Here is a 14,171-nt window from a genome sequence, read left to right as displayed (position 1 = left end):
CTCAGGCACAGGTAGCCCTAGGCCAGGGCTCACAGCTGCGTGACGCAGTGTGGCTGGATGTCAGCTCCTTCTCACCCTTGCAGGAAGCCCCCTTTGTGGGAGACTGATTATCACTAGCCTCATTAGCTGAAAAACCAGGTGGTTGAACTCCCTGGGCTCTGCAATCCTTTCAAACTCAAAAGAAAAGAGAAGCATTTCTGCAAAGCACCGAACCTTGCAGGTGAGGAGTGCTGGAGAACCGGGCTGCCCCTCTCCTGTTAAGTTCTTTAGGTTCTCCTGGCAACTGGCATCGCCCTTTCTCCCGGTGCCCCACGCTCGATTGGGTGTTCAGTTTTGCCATCTTAGTTTCTGGCTCCTCAACAGGCTGTGTGTGCTTCCAGGAGCCTCCCTCCACAGCCCCATCTGTCCATGCTCTTCTGAGACCCGGTCCACCCAGTGGATGCCTGGCAAGCCGCAGAGGTGAGCAAACAGGGGTCCATCCCGGTAGCGGCCAAAGCGGCCAGAGCAGCCCACGCTTCCTGAGCGGCACTGCTGCTCTGAACAAGTTAACTCAGAAACGACAGATCCACAGTTACATGACCAGACACCCACTGACAGCAGACCCCAAACAGAAAGAAGCATGGGCAGAGACGCACAGAAGGATGTGCCCCTCTTTACCTTGAAAATGCTAATTTCCCTGAGGTCTACCTGGGGTTGAGTACATCATCAGAGAGTAGCATTTCTTCAAAGCCTTAAGGACTGGATAGGGGAGTGACCTGGCAGAAAAATGGCATACGTTATGGGTGCAGCTATGAAGTAACAGACAACGGACACAGACCATCTGTGTCCTGGACGGAAAGACACCGGCTCAATTACTGACGTGTGTCTGTAACCTCCACCAGAGCAACGTCACACCCAACGTAGCATGACCCAGACACAAAGGACAGTGAGCCAGGAACACATCCGGGGCAAGGACAACACAAGACAACTCAGGAAAAAAGGGCAGAGAGGGCAAGGAGAAGATGGTGATCGCAGGCACTCCTTCCTTCCTTCACTCACGCAACAGCTATTTACTGAGCATCTTGTGTCCGCCAGACACTGCACAGAATAAGACCGAGAAGGCCCTCATCCTCAAGGAACTTACAACCCAGGTGGGGAAGACAGATCGGGAGCAACTAACCAAACAAATGAATGGGAAAATCTCAGATACAGATGATCGCTCTGAAGAAACAATCCAGGATGATGTGTCAGCGTGCGGCTGGTGGAAGTGGTAGAGGGTCACTTTTATTTGGGTGTCAGGAACAGCCTCAGGGAGGGGGTTCCACCTGAGCTAAGGCCACAATGATGAAGAGCTGCCCATGGGAAGATCTGGAGGAGGGGTACCTCCACAGCGGGGGCCATGCATGGGAAGGCTCTGTAGCAAGAGTACGTTTTCTGCGTTCACAAAACAGGAGGAAGGTCAGGATGTCTACGGCAGCGTGAGTGAAGGAAAGAGGGGGACCCGCACTCAGAGTTTATTTGCACAAGCCCTGGTCCCAGTCATGCCCTAGGAACTAGGGACAGAAACCTGAAGAAGGTGGAGCTGTGGCCTCAAGAGGCCGTGGAGCAGCTGGAGAGAATAACAGAGAACCCATCAGCTTCGAAAACGAAATGCTAAATGCTTTCCATGATATGAATTACATGCACAGTCCCCTACAGCTGGAAGGGGCCCCCATGGCTTTTCTCAAGTATGGAAACCACATTGTTCTCTGCTATTCCGTGGAACTGCTATACCGAAACCCAACTTCCTTCTTGTGCATTTCTCAGACCTTTTATTTTTAACTCATATTTTTTAAAAAAGCACTTAGCAGATGACCCGCAAGGAAACAACTCACTTTACTGGTTGCGGCCTTATTTGGGGAAAACATGAAATGCATCCATCAAAGTTGTCCAGTGACATGCTGACATTTAGTGACAGTCTCTAATTAATGAGACCCACGTGCCGGGCCTCTCAGGCTCTCCTGCCCCCATCAGAGCAATGCAGCCCACCCACTGGGAGAGAGGGTGCTCTTCTCTGACCACCGGAAGACTACCCACCCACGCGATGATGGGCACATCTGCCTCCACGGCTGATGACCTCTTCAACCTCTGCGTCCACAGCCTGGCCTTCTGAGTTGGACCCAAGGCCCTGGGGTGAGACGCCTCAGCCTCAAGCCTTTCCACAACCAACACCCAGCTCATGCCCTTCGTGTAAGAACCACTCCACACATCTTAGTGGTCGAGCCCAGCTGTATAGAGGCTAGGGGATACTTCTGTTTGGTTTTCAGTCGTCTCATCTGTTCAGTAAACATGTGGGAGCACACGGTGCTCAGGGCATCACAGGGCGGGATCCTCGCTTCCAAGAGCTAGCAGCTCCCCATCCACGTGGAGAAGGAAAACAGAGAGATAAACAACATTGCAAGACAGGGTGTGAGACAAAATGAGCGGAGAGACGATGCCAAGTCTCTGCAAGGAGTCGCAAGAACACAGAATGCGGCGGGGAAAGCTCGCCCTGCAAAAAGCCAGGGAGTCAGCATTCCAGCCTGGCCACGTGCTAACTTGTGTGATTTTAGGTAAATTCCCCTCTCCAGGCCTCAGCATCCTCATCTATAAAACAGACATAATTTAGTCTATTTCAGAGAGCTGTTGTGAGGATTAATTATAACTAACCAATAACTGATAGTACCATTCATCATTCAACATTATTATTACTACTCCTCGTAATCTGGCTTCCAAATCTCCTAGCTGTGCAACCTTAATCAAATTATGTAAACTCAGTTTTCTCATCTGTAAAATGGGATAATCATAGCACCTACAACCAGAGGGGTTGTATTAGGGTTAAATGTTAATGTTAACAGGTTGGATGATGGGTGAGATAGTGTGGAAAACCCTTAGAATACTCCCTAAGACATAGTGAGTACTGGAGAAACTTCAGTTCATGTTATTATTATTGCATATTCTATTTTATGAAACCTCACCCTTTTTAGAAAAATACGCATACAGACTACTGGCAGGAGGGCAGAAAGACTAGGACACTGCAAATTGTCTGTCATTCTATTCAGACTGTGGATGCCGTATTAGGTGAAAGGCTTCCTGATATGTCTACAAGGGTCATTAGTGTTCACTGGAGGAAATAAAACATTCTAAAAAGTTTCCTCACATTAGAATCTGCTGCTGAAGCATTCGTTCTTTGGGAACTGCAAAAGATCCTCAAAAAATGAAACTGGTGAGAACAAAGCAGAATCAAATGAAATTAGAGCAAAAAAGTCCTCTGCTGGTTGAGACGAAAACTACAAGCATGAACCTCAGGGTCACCTGCGGTGAGAGGGAGAGGGTGGTTCTCAGGGCAGAGCAGGGACGGCTGTGGTCTGTGTAGCTTGGTCACATGCTGAACGAAAAAGAAAGAGGTGAGGATGGGAGGAAGGAAGGAAGGAAGGAAGGAAGGGAGGAAGGGAGGGAGGGAGGAAAGAAAGAAGGAAGGGGAGGGAAGACAAAAGAAGGAAGAGACGACCCACATACACACAATAAAAGCAAAAGAGAAATAAATAACCCAGAGCCCTGAACCACTCGACTGTTGCAACCTGGAATCGGGTTATGTGCAAATTTAGCAATTTCTATGCAAACAAAATACATTCTGAAATTCCTACTTGCTTCTTTGCACACAGCATCACAAAATGCAGAGCCTGTGTTTGAGGGTTTAAGGGTTTCCGCTCCACAGAAGTGCAGCCCAACACGGGGCCCCTCCTTGTCTGGTGCAGGAGGGCCTGGGGAGGACGATGGCCATCCTGTGGAGGCTTGAGCGCCATCTGCACGGTCCACCTGCTGCCCCGCTCACATCCTACATTAGGCCCATGGCCAACAGGTTGGTGTCATGCAGATCCCAGCTCCTCTAATTCCTGCCCCGTAGGGCTCCCTCCACTGGGAGGGTCTTCCTCCTACTTGTCGGGAAGACAGTCAATCTCAGTGGCTGGCCCTGGACGTCAGGAGATGTTCCAGGAGGGCCTTTTTATGCCAGGGCTGGGCTGAAAAAGCCCCACCATATCCCACTCCCTCCATCTACAACCAGTCAAGCCCAGTAAGTCTACAGCATATGTGACAATGCAAACAAATGTGAGGGCACGAGAGACAAGGAGAGGGGCCTGGAGTGAGTCAGGAAGAGGCATGGAAGCAAAGACAAAGAAAGAGAAGCCAGCCAGTATACGATAACGCGATTTTTCAGAGGAGCTGCTCCAGGCCCCAGCTGAGCACCTGACAGATCCAGCAGAGTCCTCATTCTCATGAGCCCGGGGACGGCCCTCTGAAGACCAGATCCCTCCCTGCCCAAGTCCCCTCACTGTTCCTATGATACGGCAGCTACATCTGTCAAGGCCCCGTGGCTACTTCTTTATCCCCAAATCTCTACAGAGCTGATCGCCTTCCTCCTTCTCCTTGAAAGTACCTTCCCATCCGTTTCTAAGATGTTCTCAGTATGAGACTGTCTCCATCTTGTTTCTTGAGGGCTATATCTTGCAGCCACGGGTTAGGGAAAAGGGGGCATCCAGGGGACACTAAATGTCATCGACTACATTGCTTAGAGGTTTGTTTTTGTGTTTCTTTCTAAATAGTCTGAAATCACGGCATATATCAAGTTTCCACGAAATCCTTTATAAAGCAGATACACAGTTATTTCAGGTGTGAGGTGTGAGGCAGTTAGACATTCAACCTTTGCTCAAAATAGTCCCTAACTCAGGGCGCAGTGGAAGAGGTGGGTTTCCGGAACCAGTGAGTACCCTGGGGGCATGAGCGCTAGCTCGCCAGAGACAAAGGAGCATGGGTGCTTGCAGACTATGACAGGCCCTTAAATCACACGCTTCCTTTGGCAATGTCCTGACAAGTCAGCTCTGTAACCCAGTGTCCCTTTTGCAACATTTTCTATCCCATGGGTATTGCCTTACGGGCACCATCCATAAACCTTAGAAGAACAGTCACAAAAGGTGTAAAAGAGTGGGCACCAACACCAAGGTTCTCTCTCCAAGAATCTTCACGTACAAAGGATGGGAATACTGCCATCCTGCCTTACAGTCAGCTCAATGGCCCAGTCTGGAAAACTTTATTTAAGCAGGCATACATTCTTCCCATGGATCTTCTTACCTTCTCCCTCCAGCTGACTCTCATAAAATTCCAGCGAGTTAAGACCTCCCATTGCAATCACTAATTCTGTGTTGCCCTTCTGTGAGTGGTATCGTTTGTAGACACTGGAAACTGAGTTAGCATTTCAGGAGGCCGGCGGGAAAGGGAGACAGATTCACCCTACCTTACTCAAAACATAGTCAAGATTCTTCTTCTCCTTCTCCAATTCCTGTCAGCCCTAACCCCAGACGTCAAGCAGGACCCAAGCCAACACTGAGACCCAGTTTCCATTTGGGAGATGAGTTTTGAATATATTGCTTTAGTGGACACAGCACAGTTAACCAAAGTAAACGATCTTTTCCACAGACGAATCACACTCACATCCATGGCTTCAATCTCAGAAAGCCATATTCAGACAGAGAAAGCACGTCCCTCTGGCTACCAGCTCGTGGCATGAAGACACCCCAGGAAAGCTCAGACACAGTCAGACCCAGGACAAAACAGCAGCTCTGCCAGCGCACAGGAGCGGGGCTGGCAACACCCCGTGGCACAGGCAGAGTGACGGCATTCACAGAAAGCCAGACCCGGCCTTTGGGACTCATGAACGCCAGAGGAGACGGTTCACGCCGAGCCCCAGCCAGGCCCCCAGTCACCACGGCCACTGGTTTCAGGTACAGACAGTGCTCAGGCCGCTGGCCTCCATCTCAGGGACCCCCTGGCCCAGCCTCCCCTCCTGCTTACCAAGTCCTGAGCCTAGGAGGCCAGTTTGGGGGAAACAGCTCATCTCTGGAACCTCTGAGCGTTTCCCTGTGACCACCACCTTTCCGGGGCAGAGCACCCAGCTCAGCCATGAATTGTGCAGCCCAGGGAAGCAGCGACCTCCCCGCCAGCAGCTGCAGAAAAAACACCTGCACCTCTATCCCTCTCCCCCCATCCCCTACACAAATCACTGTCGATTCAGAGAAGAATGGCGGCTCCCTACCTGAGGGTGGCGCTCTCCCCCTGCCGGACCGTCACGTTGTCCATAGCTTTGGGGAAGGTGGCATCTCCGCTGCGCACGGGCACTCCTGTGGGTACAAGGAACAGCAGCCTGAGAGACACGACCACGAGGCACTTCCAGGGCAGGAACAGGTACCCACAGACCCCCATCCTCGACGGCCACAACTTCCCAGAACTCCGGCAGCCGCTCGGCACACGCCCCCTGGGCGCGCACAGGAAGTGGGTGGGGTGGGGTTTGGCGGAGGAGCGAGCACGGGGCCCCGGAGGCGCGGGCAGGAGAAAAGCGCGCAGACTCCTCCAAGTCTAGTGTTCCTCCCCAAAACCAGCCTCAGCGCTCCAGTCTCGGAGAAGCGGTTTCCACGGAGAACATCCAAAGGGGGCTCCCTCGGTGCTGCTTCAGCCGGGAAGGTGGCGGAGAGAGGCGAAGCGCAAAGACAGGTGCAAAGGTGCGGACGCGTCTCAGGAGCCCCTTCCTCCCGTTAACAGCTCAGGCATGGCACTTTGGAGAGGAGTAAGCACTTTGGTACCAAAAGGGGACACGGAGTGGGTTAGATCCGGCTACCCAGAGATGGTCTGAATTCCTCAGTTCCAACAAGGGCAAATCCAACACTTTCTTTTTAAGTTTCAGAGGCAGGGTAGCCAGCAGGAAACAGTCTGTAACAATAGCAGAGCCGGAAAGTGGAACACGCGGGAGACGCAGGGGTGAGCCAGGAGGAGAGGCTACGCCGGGCTTCGCGCGATCCGGACCGGGGATGCTGCAGCAGCCGCCTCGGTCAACTTCGTCCGAGACCAAATGCGCGCTGCAGCCTCCGCGATGCGGCCGGTCTCGGCTGGGCGGTCTCCGCGGCGGCGGCTGAGGCGGGAGCGCACGGCGGCGGACGCTCGCTCGCTCGCTCGCTCGCTCGCTAGCTGGGGAAGGCGAGGGGCTGCCGGCCCCGGAGCCGCGAGGACGCCACGCTCAGCGGCCGCCCCCGGCCTCCGCGCCGCGGGCCTCCCGGGAGCAGCCCCGACGCGCGCGGGCCCAGACCGCCGGGGTTGTCATGGCAGCAGCTCCATCACTGACCGCAGCTCTCCGCCGTGCAGGCGCCGAGCGAGCTGGCGGACCGCGCGCATCCCGGCGGGCGGCGGGAGCGGGGCGCAGGCGCCCACCTTAACCCCCGCCGCGCCGCGCCGCGGCCGCAGGAGCTCAGGCGAGGAGTTTAACCACTTCCCCCCTTGAAGAGCTGTCACTTCCAAATTAAGAAGAAATGCAAAGTTACTACACAGCCTCAATAAGCCCAAGACGTCTTAATAAGGGTCACAAACTAATTAACTAGGAAAAGAAAACTCTGCAGCATGCATGCGTGCACCTTTAAAATTATCAGATTAATACATTAGCATTTAGAGTAAATTTAAAGTGTTGGGAGGACGTTTTAGAATCATCTCATTTTTATTCAACAGGCAACGCCCACCCCACCGCCACCCCCCAAAAGCTACTTCAAACACCATTCTAAATAGAGATCTTCCATATATAAAACAAATGCAAAATCACAGAAGCCTCTTAGTGTGCGAAACTGGCAAAACCGCATCAAAATTTTGGTCAAGTTCAGACACTGACTTACATTCTTTATTCTTGTTTTGTCGACATTAAAAGATGTTAGCCCTGCAAAGTGCTCACGCAGATGAATGAGTGTGAGCCCCTGGCTTTATTGATGCAGAGGCTTCCCAGGTGTCCTGGGCTTCACACTCCTGCGGAGCTGATTTCATCTTAAGAGGTGTGTTTTTCAAATTCTTGAAACCCAGGGAAAAATTGCATTGGCCTCAGTTGCTGTCACTTCTCCTCTCTGGCTGCCGTGGGTCCCTCTGTGCCTACATCTGCATGTTTCCTCTCACTTCAGCTCTGATGGAACGCAGTTCCTTCCAGCCTGGGCCTGGCTCCTGAGGGAGGGGGAAGCCCAGAGCGGCACAGCCCACCCCACGTGCTAACACCAACATGTTCTCTGCTCAGGGACTCCTGTCTGAGCTCCCTGCACTGACCCAGATTCTCCCTGGGGACAGAGAGGAAGCAGCCGTGGCTCTGTTTTTCCCCTAGACTCTCTCTCAAATCCAACCAGGAAGCTCTTTTTTAAAACAACTGTTAAATAACAACAACAACAACAAATGTTCTTCCCAAAAGCCATCCAGCCACCGCCAAAGAGACTGAATGATCCTAACTGAATCGCTGTAACCGTAAGGGTCCTGGTGCCATGAGAGTGCATGCATCTTTCAGCTGGTCTCCCCACTTACGTGTAGATAAAACGCGGGGGAGTGATGCACGGGCATCTCACTCATCGTACCCCGGTCACTCCAACTGCCCTGGGTTGGAAGGGATGGAGGTGGGTGTGAAGATGTGGAAGCCACGCTCCAAGGTAACAAAGAAAGACTGAGGAGGCATGGCTTCCTCTTTCAATAGGTGACCCGAGAGTGTACAACAATGTAAAGTCAAGCAACTCACACTGGAGATCTCAATTAATCCATCATTTCGCCCATTTTCCCCTCGTCTCCTCTGTTGACTTTTCCAGTGTTAAATTCTCAGGGAAATCCATCGCTACTTTTGTCCAGTGGGGACCAAAAAAAAAAATCAATTGTCAACTTATGACCACAAAGAATGACTTTACTATCAAGAAAAACAAAAATGATGTCTTCAGGGTGCAGGAGGTTTTGTTTATGCTTTTGAAAGAACAGGAGGAGAATTTACCTATTTTAGTACCAATTCGTTCTGACAAGTCCCTACTTTACCTTCACTTTGCAATGGGAGTTGTGGAAGTAGGAAGTGGCATGATTTCACCAAGTTAAGATATTATATGAGCAGAGGTCAGGTGTGAGGTCATGACTGCTGACCTCAGACTGCTGAATTTGGGGTTCTCCTTATGCAGAGGCCAAGGAATTACCTGTAATCATCCACATCCATTTTAAGCACCACTCGGCTCCCCTCCAAAACTCCTCTTTGTAAACAGGTCCCACCACCGCAAGTGGAAACAAACACCAGCAGTGGAGAAGGAAGGGGGACTCGTTCTGGGCTTTGGAGTCATTTCCCTTCAGGCTTGAGAATGGCAGGGATGAGTCCTTTCATGATAAATTCTCACCCTGGCTCTTGCATCTAATTCCCAGGTAGGTACAAATGAGCATTAGTTTTTGCATCTAGGAATGTGGGTAATGACAACAACAGGCCTTCCCGAGGGGCCTACATACATGATTAACTCTACAGTAAAATACTTCGAAATCCACTTAAGGTGAAAGATGCTTTATTAATACATTTTGCCTGCCACTGCTTCATTATTATAGCTGGGCAGAAAAATAACTCTTCTTACAGGCTCTGGAAGATGTTCAGTTTATACCAGTCTGCATGCGGTTGATCTAAGACGCTCACACCATCTTTGTCTCTGGCGGGGGAAGGGAGAGTGGTGAGCTGCAGCCTCCCACCCTGGCCGGCAGAAAACCCACCAGAGATCAGGTAACGCTCAGGCTGGACAAAGAAAAGCCACTGGCAACCTCACAGCTGCTTTGTGGACCCAGGGATCCAAACTTTATTCAAAAATGGAAGTTTAGAAATTGGTGAGAGGTCAGAGATGCCCGCACAATTAACAAGGCAGAATCCATTTTATTGAAACTGCTGATTGAAGTGGTTTGACTAGATGAAGATCAAAATCACATGTCAACTCCCTTCTCATCCCCTAATCCCTAAATATAACCAAACACTTAGTGGCTTATCTTATATCCCGTCTCTTGCTTCATAAAAACTGCTGGATTTATTTTGTTTTTCCCAGCATATCCGAGTTAATGAAAAAGGAATGACAGTCAGAGCAATTTCATTATTTGTGTTCTTTATAGACATAACTTCCTTTCTACCTCCTGGAAAGCAGATTCCTAACGAGCGCCCACCTCCACTTTCTCCCCGCCACCCCCCTGCTGTCTCCCTCTCCATCCTCCGTTCCCTCCTGCATACACATATAGTGTACACATAAATCAACTTGTCATAGCTTGTCTCCACGCTGGCAGCTGTAATTGCTGCAGGTTATAAAAATATCTATAGGACAATGCCTTTCAAGCTCGCAGGCGTGCACACACACACACAGACACACACACACATGCACACACTGCCTGAGCAAAAGAAAACAATCATATTCCCTTTAATAATCCTGGGACTGCAAAGGACAGGGTGCAGAGGAGCTTGCTGGGTAGACTCTGGAGGGCTGGCAGGTAGAGGAGGACGCAGGGCTAGACGGAGACGCCGGGCGGCAGCAGCCCCTCCTCACTAAAGCAGGGCTGGAAAAGGGAAGAATTGCCAATGAAAGGGAAATTGTTTCAGCTGTTGCTTTTGTTTTTCTCTGCGTTACCTACAGCAGGCTGGGGTTGGCTAAAGAGCAGTGAATGTTCTACACACACAAGAGCCCGAAAGAAGAGCTCTAGCCTGAGACATGCCAGTGCCGCTTCTTCTCTAAAAAGGTGAAAGGCCCCCCTCTCCTGGTGGAGATTCCAAATAGGAGCACAGGCGAGAAGATGCGACACGCAGGGCAGTTAGAGCGGCGTGGCACCCAACAGACCTCGCAAGTTTTAATCAGGAAAGGCGGTGTCCGTCTGGCTCAAGAGACGGCTCTAGGGGAGTAGGGAAGGGCCGGACTCTGGAAAGGTACCTGCTATTCTTTCCTCCTATGTGAATATAGGGTCAAAATGAACTCATTGTTCATCCGGGCTAGAGTCTGGTGTTGTTAGGATTTCAGCAGGGAGAGCCAAAGAGCAACTTGAAGATGAGGAAGAAGCGTCCAGAGAGAAGAAAGAGACCAGGAATAGAGAGAATTCAGGAGCATGGGAAGAAAAGGCAAAGGTGAGGCTGCCCATGGACTTTGAAAGGTACATAAAGAGGGGGGGTGATCAGCAGAAAAGTTGGCACGTAGACAAAAAAGTAAAGAAAAGCAGGGCAAATGATCAAAGTCAAAGTACCATCAAAGCAAAGGCCAGGTGCCCAAAGGGGAGCATTGCAAGAGCCAGGGGTCTTTAGAGAAGCATCTCTCCATATCTAGGTTTGCGGTCATAATAAGACCCTGGATTCCCAGAATCACAGAATGATATGGTCAGAGGGGACATTGAAAGATGTATAACCCACTCATTTCATAAGTGGGAGGAGTGAACCCGGGAGAGAGGATCCATTATCATAGGAATAAAGTTAACAGCTCATAAATCAGGACTAGAGCTCGGGGCTGATGGCCCCGCTCCTGTGTTCTCTCCACTATACCTGGCAGGTAAGGACACTGCTTAAGGGCCAAATGACAAAATATCTCCTTTGGCTGCTATATCTGCGGCAAGAGAGAGAACCACAGAAGTGGTTATATTAACACAGAAGTGTTAACTTAACTTGCTGCCCAGTACTGATGCCTCTGGGCATCCAGTTATTCAGCTGAATTCAATGTCAGCCATTAAACTTCGACAAGCAGATTTTGAGTGCCTCTTGTGAGCCAGGAACTGTTGGAAGTTAGAGATACAAAGAAGAAAGACATTGCCCTGCCCTCGATTTGCTTACAATCTAGTGCTATTGGGGTTGTCAATGGTTCTATTTGCATTTACATCCAGGAAAGTTGAAGTTGTAATGAACTCAACCCAGTGCTTCCTGGAAGCCCCTAAGAACACTCTTGTCGCCAAGAACAACAGGCTGGGATGTGCCTCCCCCGTTGGGAACAGTTGATTTCCAGGCACTGTGTGTCCAGGGTTCCAGGCACTGACCATGGTTTCCTAAGACTCATTTAAAGAGGCATGGGGGGAGGGGCGGCGGGATATTCTCAAGGATTTAAAAATGTAGGGAAGAAATTCATCTACTCAACAAACACGTTTTCAGTGCACAATAAATGTCAGCTATGTGCTAGGTGGTGGATCCCAGTGGTGGGCAAGAGAGACAAACACAAAATCCATTGTGCATCTAACACTGGCAGGGGAGACAGATATTAAAGCAAGAACTTTACAAAACTGTAGATACGACGCTGATAAGCACCGTGAGGAACTGGAAGAACATACATGATAGAAGTTTCTCTGGGAATCAGGACAATCAGGAGACGCTTTCCTAAGGAAATGACTTTAAACTGGGACTTAATAGCGAGAAGGAGTCGACCGGGCAGATGGTGTGGGCGGGAATCTAGTTGCAGACAGGATGGAATGTATACAACCGGGGACGGCAAGGAGCCTGGGACGAAGCTGCCTTTTATATTCACAGACTGTGCTCTGTTAAACTAAGAGTGGGGACGTCTGAAGTGCTCTGATTGGAAAGCTCTAACTGCTCCCTCATCCTGTGTTCACGCATTCATTGATCCATTCAGTGCTATTTATCAATTAAGAGTGACCAGGGGCTTTGGACTCAGACAGACCAGAAGTCAGACATCCTCTCCTCCATCACTAGCTGTGTGACCTTGGGGCAGTAACCTTGCTTGTGAAATAGTGATAAGAATGGTACATAGCACAGAGGGTGGTGTGAGGATGCTATGAGACTCTTGACGGACACAGGTGAGCACAGGGCCTCTGCATGGGGACTGCACGGAGGCCAGCGCGTGTGCTTCCCTCCTTCGGAAGGGGTCTAGGTGTGATATTTGTCCCGAGAACCCAAGAGCAGCCCTCTGAGTGCCAGACCTATGAACACCATCCCTGTGCACGTCCTGAGGGGCTTCATCCCAGGGACAGAACAGAAACATCACGCTGAGATGTGGTCAGAAAGGGAAGTAGCTTAGCCTTCAAACCAGGGCAGGAAGAAGGTGACCCTGCAGTTCCCACCCCAGTGTCTTGAAAAGCACACAGGATCCAGGCCTGTGGGAAACAGCCTGAGCTTGAGAAAGAGGATGGGGCTTCCTCTCTGTGCGGCAGCCTGGGAACTTCTGTCTGCCATGCTCCCATATATACCTGAAAAGTGGACAAACAACCTGAGAAAAAGACAAGACGCCTCCATCTCAGCGGTAAATGAGCAGCGCCTCTGACCACCTTCGTGGAACTTGGGCCCATCTTCGCTCCCGTGGGCCTGGTAGTGGCGTCCAAAGCCCCCCTACCCATCCCCAGGTCCAGATTTACACCAGTCACTGGATACTAACATGCACTGCTGGCCTCACTGCTCCCAGTTTCTACCCTTGAGCATCCCAGGGCTGTGCTACAGGATCAGCCAGACTCCATTTCCAAGGTTTGCAAGATGCAGCCCAACCAGAGCCAGTAGTGGCTTCTCACAGAGAAAGAGCCTCTGGACGGTAACCGGCCACCCCAAACTTGGAGCTTAAACCCCAAATGTACCATTAGAGGAACCTGGCTTTCCTCCCCAGCCCAGCCCCATGCCTTTCTCCTTAATCAATCATCTTTTACTCATGTCTCTTTTTAAACTTTTCTCTGAATTTTCTGCATTTTCTCCCCAGCCAGGAGCAACAGCAGAAGTGGTCAAACTTAATGAGACAGGAATTTGCTCAAAAACTCAGCTGTACTTCTTACTGGAGGTGGCATTTTGTAAATATCATTTTATAAACCAGAGTCTCTGGATCCGAGTCTTAACTCACGCCATCATTAAATAAGTCACTTGCTTTTTTTTTTTTTTTTTTTTTTTTTGCTTTTTTTAGCTTCTTTGTTTTCAGAAGAACCAACGTCTCCATGATATGTGAACCTTTGAGAAGATCTAGTGTCTAATACATCCAAATGGGCTAATGCACGTCTTTTTTTTTTTTTTTTTTTTTTTTTTTTTTTTTGCGGTACGCGGGCCTCTCACCGCTGTGGCCTCTCCCGTTGCAGAGCACAGGCTCCGGACGCGCAGGCTCAGCGGCCATGGCGCACTGGCCCAGCCGCTCCGCGGCATGTGGGATCCTCCCAGACCGGGGCATGAACCCGTGTCCCCTGCATCAGCAGGCGGACTCTCGACCACTGCGCCACCAGGGAAGCCCGGGCTAATGCACTTTTGAAAGCTGAAAGTACTGTTCTACAGTAAGGTGACAGCCCGTAGAGGGCTGGGGTCAAGGGTACTGCATTGGGCCCCCAATCTGTCACTTATTGGCTGCATGGAGTTCCCCAAGTCACCTCCACTTTCCTTCTAAGTGAGG

General features: G+C 50.6%; 1 protein-coding gene across 16 annotated transcripts in view; it reads right to left on the bottom strand.

The window, feature by feature from the left end:
* NTM (neurotrimin) overlaps positions 1-14,171 on the bottom strand; it is a gene marked incomplete at its 3' end in the record, with an annotated part of 1,328,870 nt that overhangs the window by 392,514 nt on the left and 922,185 nt on the right. For all 16 annotated transcript variants that reach the window (XM_079930756.1, XM_079930747.1, XM_079930749.1 and 13 more), the window contains one exon: positions 6,089-6,173. In XM_079930756.1, coding sequence (XP_079786882.1) covers positions 6,089-6,173 — 85 coding nt within the window. The remainder of the gene's footprint in view (positions 1-6,088; positions 6,174-14,171) is intronic.

The sequence above is a fragment of the Stenella coeruleoalba genome (assembly GCF_951394435.1).
Source record: "Stenella coeruleoalba genome assembly, chromosome: 8".
Lineage (NCBI taxonomy): Eukaryota > Metazoa > Chordata > Mammalia > Artiodactyla > Delphinidae > Stenella > Stenella coeruleoalba.
Note: the sequence above shows the minus strand (reverse complement) of the source record. Positions and strands in the feature narration are given on the sequence as shown.